Source organism: Aptenodytes forsteri, unplaced genomic scaffold (genome assembly GCF_000699145.1).
Source record: "Aptenodytes forsteri isolate BGI_AS27 unplaced genomic scaffold, ASM69914v1 Scaffold167, whole genome shotgun sequence".
In the NCBI taxonomy this organism is placed as follows: domain Eukaryota; kingdom Metazoa; phylum Chordata; class Aves; order Sphenisciformes; family Spheniscidae; genus Aptenodytes; species Aptenodytes forsteri.
Window position 1 is genome coordinate 1,435,266 of NW_008795926.1, and position 7,930 is coordinate 1,443,195.

A 7,930-nucleotide genomic window follows, 5' to 3' on the forward strand; every position below is an offset into this window, starting at 1 on the left:
ATCCCTGTCTTCCAGCTCAGGGGGCTGAGTACCCTGAGGATAAATGCTCTGCCTGTTAAAGACTGAGGCAAAGAAGGCATTGAGTACCTCAGCCTTTTCCTCATCCTCGGTGACAATGTTCCCCCCCGCATCCAATAAAGGATGGAGATTTTTCTTGGCTCTCTTCTTGGCATTAATAGATTTGTAAAAACTTTTTTTGTTGTCTTTAACGACAGCGGCCAGATTGCGTTCTAGCTGGGCTTTTGCCTTTCTCATTTCTTCTCTGCACGACCTAACAAGATCCTATTTCATAGGCATGCTTGAGATTCATTTCTGGCTATAGCATAGAGGGAAAGAATAATGTTAAAATAGTTTAGATGTCTATCCAACTTCTTGACAAGCTTTTTGTGACAACTAGCCACTTCCAAGAGTACAAGAGTGTGAAGTGCGAGAGCAACTGAGGATTACATTGAGATGGTGTGGAAGACAGGGAAGGAGAACTGGAATGTGGAAGACAGAGAGCAGATAGAAGTGGGCCACAAGGACCTCTGTTAGTGGAAGCAGCAGCAGTCTGAAAAGGAGGAAGTCTGTTGAGAAAACTTTTGAGAGAGTCCAGTTTCTGATGACTCTCTCCTCTCTTAGGTTTTTTCTTTCTCTTCTCTGAAAATCACTATGTTGACTGAAATCTGAATGGGTAAGAAAGGTGAGCACAGACATATGTCTTCATATACCTGAAAGTGTGTCCCTGAAATTCAACTATCAACAGAACTTTATGTGCTGTAAAAATCTTTCATGTCTTCTGATTGGGATCAAATTTTCAGTTTTGGTTCCAATATGGTTCTCTTGTCAGTGACTCTCATCTCTAGTTTAGTCAGTGTCCTAAAGGAAAGACATATTAAGCAAAATTCACCCCAGACACTTTTAAGCATACTTGACCAGGTCAGGTTCGTGGAGGTCCAAGCCAAATCCTTGAAATGAGTCTTTTGCTGATTCTTCACTAGAAAACGTACCTTTTATTAGGAGGTCTTGGATTATGTTTATGACTCTTCCTCACCCAGTTATCTGAAACAGCTGTTTTAATGTCCCCTCTATACATTTCTGAGAGGTAACTGACTTTTCCCTTTCCCCTTTGCAGTCTTTAGGAAGTTGTGTCATGGATGGATAAGGGAGACAACAGAATCAGTATTCCTTCTCCTCTCTAATCCACAGAAAACATTTTCAGAGGGCTGGGCCACACTTTTTGTTTAACATAGATGCCTAGCTATAGAAAAAACTCAGAGTTTGAACAAATAATCTAAAAAATGTGCTAGATTTTTCTAGCATCTAGCTAGATTTCCCAAGTATATAATGCTGCTTAGGTACTGAGGGATCTGCCTCCAATTCTGGCAGGTGTACTTCAGTAAGCAGTGTCCTGTTGCTTTCCCTTGCATGATTGTGTTGATTCTTCATCAGGAGCGAGAGAGCAGGTGACTGGAAAGAGCTGGCACTGAGTTCGCAAGGTTCCCCTTTAATGAACGCTAACCCGTTTTTCAGTTCATTGTCAGCTGTTTAAAACACCGATTCAAGTGCTTCCTCCAGCTCAGTTCCTGAACTACTGTTCGCTGAAAGAAGAAAATATGATGCACCAGAGGAAGGGTCACTCCAGTCTAATGTAGCTTCTTCCACTCTTTCTCTTAAGCATCTGCTGCTGCCTGGTATCAGTGATGAATATTGAGATAGTTTCACTTGGGCATGGCAATTATTATGTGTTTATGCTCTTCACTGACAGTGGCTTGGTTTGAGTGATGATACACTGAGAAAGGGAGTTGATCTGAATGCATTAGAAGAACTGGAAACAGGAACTAGGTATTGGCAGTGGGGCTTGAGATTTTATGTCAGGAGAGTAGGAGTCACAATTGTTTCTGATTTAACACAACCAAGGACTCTGGAAAAGTGACAGGAAAGTCTGAAGCTTTGGAGGCTTCCTCTGATTTTACTTAAGAAGGGCAGGAAAGGCTAAAAATCTTTCTGTTTGAGGCATTAAATGGTGGTAAAGTAGATGAAGGATTATTTTATTATTCATTAACACAAGCTTCTGTGTTAATGAATAAGGAGAGAGGCAATTATGCAATACAGCAGAGGTATGTATGTATGTGCCTCTGTAGTGTAGTTGAACCATAAACAGTTCTAAAAAACTGTTCTCTTTGTAGATGTGAAGTGTATTTTACTTTGGAAACTTTGAAGATCAGACGATGGGGGTTTTTTTAACTGATCTTTTTTAGAGGCACCTTTTCCTAGAGCTTCAAGGCAGCGCCTCTTGCATGCCTTGTGGTAATGTGGTAAGGAATGCAGACAAGGGAGGAGCTAAGCAAGAGTGCGGCTGGTACTGTGCAATCACTGATGATGTAAAGCCATGCCAGCCTATATCCAGGCCTCAGCTGGCCATCTCACATGGGCATTTGCTGATGTCTGTTTCTAGTGTTTGGGGAAGCATGTGAAACCGTAAAGCTCTACATGGACACAACTTTTCCTTTCTGAGCTCTCCAATCTGGCTGCTACGACTGGAGGAATTTCACCAGGCAGGAGAAAATATGCTGGCAGCCTCTTTGCCCAGCTGCATTTATCTGTCTCCTCCCATGGAGGTATGCATCCCACCCACCCACACACATGCAGTGGTGTCACCTCTGAATCTCACAGTAGTCTTTAGGAAACCCTGGAGTGTTGAAGCAAAAATGTCCAAGGGCTGGTTTTCTGCTAAAGGATAGGCTGCCTGCCATCTGTTCCTTTTCATGTGTGTTTTCATCTGTGATATGCCAGTGAGTTTAAGTGTAGTTGGAAAGTTACTGTTTTTTAACTGCCTAAGATGTCTTTAGGCCAGTATTTACTGGCTCTGTTGCTGTAAAAAGAGATCATTCTCCAGGCTCAGGTTACATGAGCTTGAAAAAAAATTTTGGAGCAAATTTTTCTGCAGGCACAGCATCTTCCTACAGTCTGTCATTTTGAGGCGTGGCCAGGGTACAAAGCCCTTACTCTTTCAGAACAGGGTATGACAACATTGTATTTATGTCACAGATCAGGAAATACAGATGATGCTATTGATCACAGTGGTCCAAGTGATTTCTGGCTGGTGTCAGGGAAATTTCTGGATGGGATGGTTCAGCCATGGGTGATGTACAGCTGGATCTGCTCTTCACTGAGAACAGTTGTTTAGTGAGGTGGTAATCACTGGCAGTTGTCGCTGTAACGCTCATGAAATTGTGGCGTTCAGCATCCTGTTGGGGAGCGAGAAAGGCAAGTAGCAGAGTACGGATGCTGGAGTTCAGGTGAGCATACTTGGGTTTAACCAGTGAACTAGTCGGTATCACCTCGTGGGAGGCAGCTCTGAAGGGGCAAGGAGCTCCAGAAAGCTGGCAGGTCTTTATGGGCAGCATTCTCCAAGCACAGGAGCGATCCACAGAAAGACCAATCAGGAGACTGACTAGGCTAAACAGGAAACAGAGCTCCGGTGTGAAAATGCAGCATTCAAGGGTTGGAAGCAGGGACAAGCTACAAAGAAGGAATCCAGAAGCAAGAGCAGGCATGTAGGGATGGTTTTCAGGCCTGCCTATAGTTGACACTTGGAAGGGACGTCAAAGGCAACAAGAACTTCAGCCATGGCACTGATATCAAAAGTTGATCAAGTAAAACATGGGCTCATTGCTGAATGAAGTAAACAAATCAGTGACAGTGGACAATTTCAAAAGGGAACCAATATAGTAGGTTCTTTTTTATCTTTGTTAGGAAAAGTATTGGTGAGAGAGAAGAAACTGTCTTGTTGAAAAGAATTTTAACTCATAACAACTGGGAATTGAGCTCTGTACCTTTATTACAGTAAGGTTCAACCACATGAGGACTGGGAGACAATCTGTACTGGGATGGTAAAAGGAATGTCATGTTAGAACTGATTTTTCTTACAGTGTGGGTGTAAGAAAATCAGCTTGTGGTAAGGTGTCAGAGCTTCTGTGAGTGCTCCTCAGATAAACTTCTTGACTCTTTGAGGAGACCTGCTGCTATTACGTGCCTTTTTTGAACTTCTGTACTAGTCTATGTGAAACGATGTTTGTCAGAGCTCTGATGCAAGGAATAATGTTGTACTTTGGTAAGAGAGCTGTGGTAAGTGAATACTGTGAGATAGTTTAGATTGGGTAAGGTATCTGTAGATGTGTTTTAGCACACTTCATCATTGACATACTTGGACTTTAATATGTTTGGTAGCTAACAAGTTGAAGGGCATAAAGGTTAACATTTTTCAGTCATTTTTTCTAGTCTATCACAAACTGAAACTGACATTCATCATTTATGTATGTAGAGCTCTGATATTGTAAAGATTCTTGAGTAATTTTCTTCTTCAAAAAATATCTCAGTGAAATCAGTGAACATATTTATGTGACTAGAGTGAATTGGCTCAGGTGAATAAGGTGGAGGGGGAAAATTCATCAAGGCTTCACTTCAACTGTAGTTGCATTGGTCTACATACTGTGGTCCTTGCGGGCTAAGGACCTCTCAAGAAAGCCGAGACTGAAGTGTTTCTCAGGTCCTACCCTTGAACGTGGCTGATGCCAAAGTTGCCTGTCCCTGCATAACATGAGTATTTCATTCACTCCCAATCAGTGCACCTTTAGAGAAGGGTTTATGTTCTTGATAGCTGTACTTCAAAATTGATGCAGAAACATGTAGAAATCACTTTTTTTTAAGGAACTTCATTTTCAGAGCATTCTGATTGTATTAGTAAAGAGCTTTCTATAAATGATGCATGTAAACCAGTATGCTAGCCTTAAAAACGAAAAACAAGCTGAACAATTTTTCATTTGTAGCCTGTGAGCCTGAAGTCCTTAACTTAGGGCTTCTGCAATATGATTGTTGTTCTCAATACCGATAAGCCTGTTACACAGGTTTAAAAAGTTGTAATGACAAGTCCTTGAACTGTTGTAGGGCATGCCCTCCCTGTAATTCCTTTAACTTTCATGGTGTTGGCGGAAGTTGGGGATGCACATGGAAGGAGTTACACATGTTTGTAATCCAAATGGAAGCTGTGTAGTCTGCCTTTTCATTGAAAAGTAATTCTGCTCTGCGTTGGCAGAGGAAGCATTCATCTACTTTGACTTTGTATTTCAGACAACAGTGCAGTGTTCGGTCATCCTGCCAAAGCAGTAACAACCTGGATGGACCTTGAAGTTTGGGTGCTCACAAGGAACAGTGTATCACTTTCGAACTTCCAGAGGTTATAGTATCTTCAAAAATTGTTACAAGCATAAAAGAATGGAGTAAACCTTGACCGATGATAATGTATAAGACAGCTTTTACAATCTTTGTCATGCTTGATAATGTATAAGATGGCTAAAGTTAGATTTTGAGTATGTTTTAAACTTGGAATAGCTTTACTGTCAAGCTGGATCAGACAGTGGCCGAAGAAAAAAGTCAGTAGCAAGTTGTCATCCTCTATTTAGTGATACCTTTTAGTTGATGGAAGAAAGGAAAGGCTGGGTAATAGTCTGTTGCAGTTTCATAAAATAAGATCTAAGAAAGCAGATTCACAGATATGCTATTTGCTTTGCTATTTCTGCCTCCCATCATTTCCTTCAACAAGGCAAATGGTTACAGTTCACTTCAGAAACATACCAGAAAAACTGGACAGACAATTTAAAAATAAAATTATACTATTTTTATACATTATCCATATTTTTTATTTCAGTGATGTTTTTAAAAAAGCAGTGTTTTTTGTTTGTGTGTTAGAAAACATGATTTAGTAATTGTGGTGGTTCTTTCACAGCAGCACTTGTGTAATGAATGTTCTCATTAAAAAAACTTAGGTAATACCTAAGCCAAATTTGTGCCTGAAGATGTACTTTGGTGACTTACAGAACTGTACAGAAAAGTACTTTGCTGCCAGCGTCCTGAACACTCTGCTGGCCTTTTGCTGCTTCATTGATCTGAACAACTCTGGTTTTTGTTTCTGTTTTAACTGATGAATGTGCTCAAGTGCTTTGAACATATGCGTTTTATTTTTTAATACAATTTGACTTCAATAAAATAATCTGCTGCCTCTTGTCTAGTAAATAAAACAAATGAAACCTATGCTTCTCCAAACTGTGTGGAAATTAATTTTTATATTTACTTCTAGTTATTAGTGAGTGGATTTTTTTTTTGTCTGACAATGGCTTTTGCCATTCATGGAACACGCTGGTAGTAATACCTTGTAAACACCACTTTTAGAAAGACCACTTCTAGTAAATACTGTGCTGCTTAGAACTTAAGGTTCTAAGTCCCTGAAACAGCAGGGATTGCTGAGACAGAAATGGATCAGAATGCAATCCAAGCCAAGCAAGGGAAAGATCAGAAACATGAAAGGTACAGATTCTCACAGTAATGAAAAAAAAAAAAAAAAAACTAATCCAAATGAAAATAAAAAAGCAGGTACATAAGTTTTTTAGCTTGCTAGTCTTGTTCTGTTAGACACAGTCTCCTGCTGTGAAAGCCTTTAGATTTGGACATATTCTTCCTAGCAAAAACAGTACAAATGCTTTTCAGATACTGGGGAAAATAGCTTAACCAACTTTCCATATTTTCTGGTGTTTTTTTAAAGAACTTAGATTGCAGGAGCCAGGGCTTGAAGCTTGACAGGAAGAAGGCTACAGACCTAACATGCCTTTTACTACCTTTAATATCTAGCCAAATCAGATGGCTGGCCTTAAAAATTGTTTTCATTGTTGTTATCTTTGCCCCCTAGACAGTTTTAGTGAAATGGATTGGAGCCAAACCAAAACCATCATATTTGGATGTTCTAAGACAAAGTTGTTTCTGTGTTTCCATGTTCAATCCCCCCCCCCTTTTTTTTTGCATTCTGTAGTGACATATAAAGATAATTGTTTTATTAATTTTCTTGTTTTAGATACTGAGTACTTACAGTGTCACAGGACAGCATGGCACAGAGCAGGTCCGTAGCTAGTGTTTTTTATTAGACATTTCTGGTATAAATTCTTCATCGTCATATGCAAGGCTAGGTGATAATGCTGGGTAAGGATAAGGAATTTGCTGGATGGCCACATCCAAAGATTTACATGTCCAGGTGGAAACCAGTGACAAGTGGTGTCCCTCAAGGGTCTGTACTGGGACCAGTACTATGTAGTGTCTTCATCAATGACATAAAATAGTGGGATTGAGTTTGCAGATGACACCAAGCTGAGTGGTGCAGTTGACACACCAGAGGGATGGGATGCCATCCAGAGATACCAGGACAAGCTCAAGAAGTGGGCCCATGTGAACCTCATGAGGTTCAACAAGGTCAAGTGCAAGGTCCTGCACCTGGGTCAGGGCAACCCCCCGTATCAATACAGGCTGGGGGATGAAGGGATCAAGAGCAGCCCTGCCGAGAAGGGGCTGCTGGTGGATGAAAAGCTGGACATGAGCCAGCACTGTGCGCTCACAGCCCAGAAGGCCAATCATACCCTGGGCTGCATCAAAAGAAGCGTGGCCAGCAGGTCGAGGGAGGTGATTCTGCCCCTCTACTCTGCTCTGGTGAGACCCCACCTGGAGTACTGCGTCCAGCTCTGGAGCCCTCAGCATAAGAAAGACACGGACCTGTTGGAGTGAGTCCAGAAGAGGGCCACAAAAATGATCAGGGGGATGGAACACCTCTCCTGTGAGGAAAGGCTGAGAGTTTGGGGTCTTTAGCCTGGAACACCTCTCCTATGAGGAAAGGCTGAGAGAGTTGGGGTTGTTCAGCCTGGAGAAGAGAAGGCTCCAGTGAGGCCTTATTGCAGCCTTTCAATATTTAAAGCCATTCTCATTAAGAAAGATGGAGAGAGACTTTTCACCAGGGTCTGTAGTGACAGGACAAGAGGCAACAGTTTTAAACTGAAAGGTGGTAGATTTAGATTGGACATAAGAATTTTTTTACGATGAGGGCAGTGAGACGCTGGAACAGGTTGCCCAG

At 41.4% G+C, this 7,930-nt stretch overlaps 1 protein-coding gene across 1 annotated transcript in view; it reads left to right on the plus strand.

Annotated features, from left to right (window-relative positions):
• The window catches only part of MTAP (methylthioadenosine phosphorylase), a 154,268-nt gene extending 148,195 nt beyond the window's left edge, over positions 1-6,073 (plus strand). The window contains exon 8 of the mRNA XM_009285055.2: positions 5,113-6,073. Within this exon, the coding sequence (XP_009283330.1) occupies positions 5,113-5,151 (39 nt within the window). The 3' untranslated portion in view covers positions 5,152-6,073. The remainder of the gene's footprint in view (positions 1-5,112) is intronic.
• Positions 6,074-7,930: the final 1,857 nt, after the last annotated feature.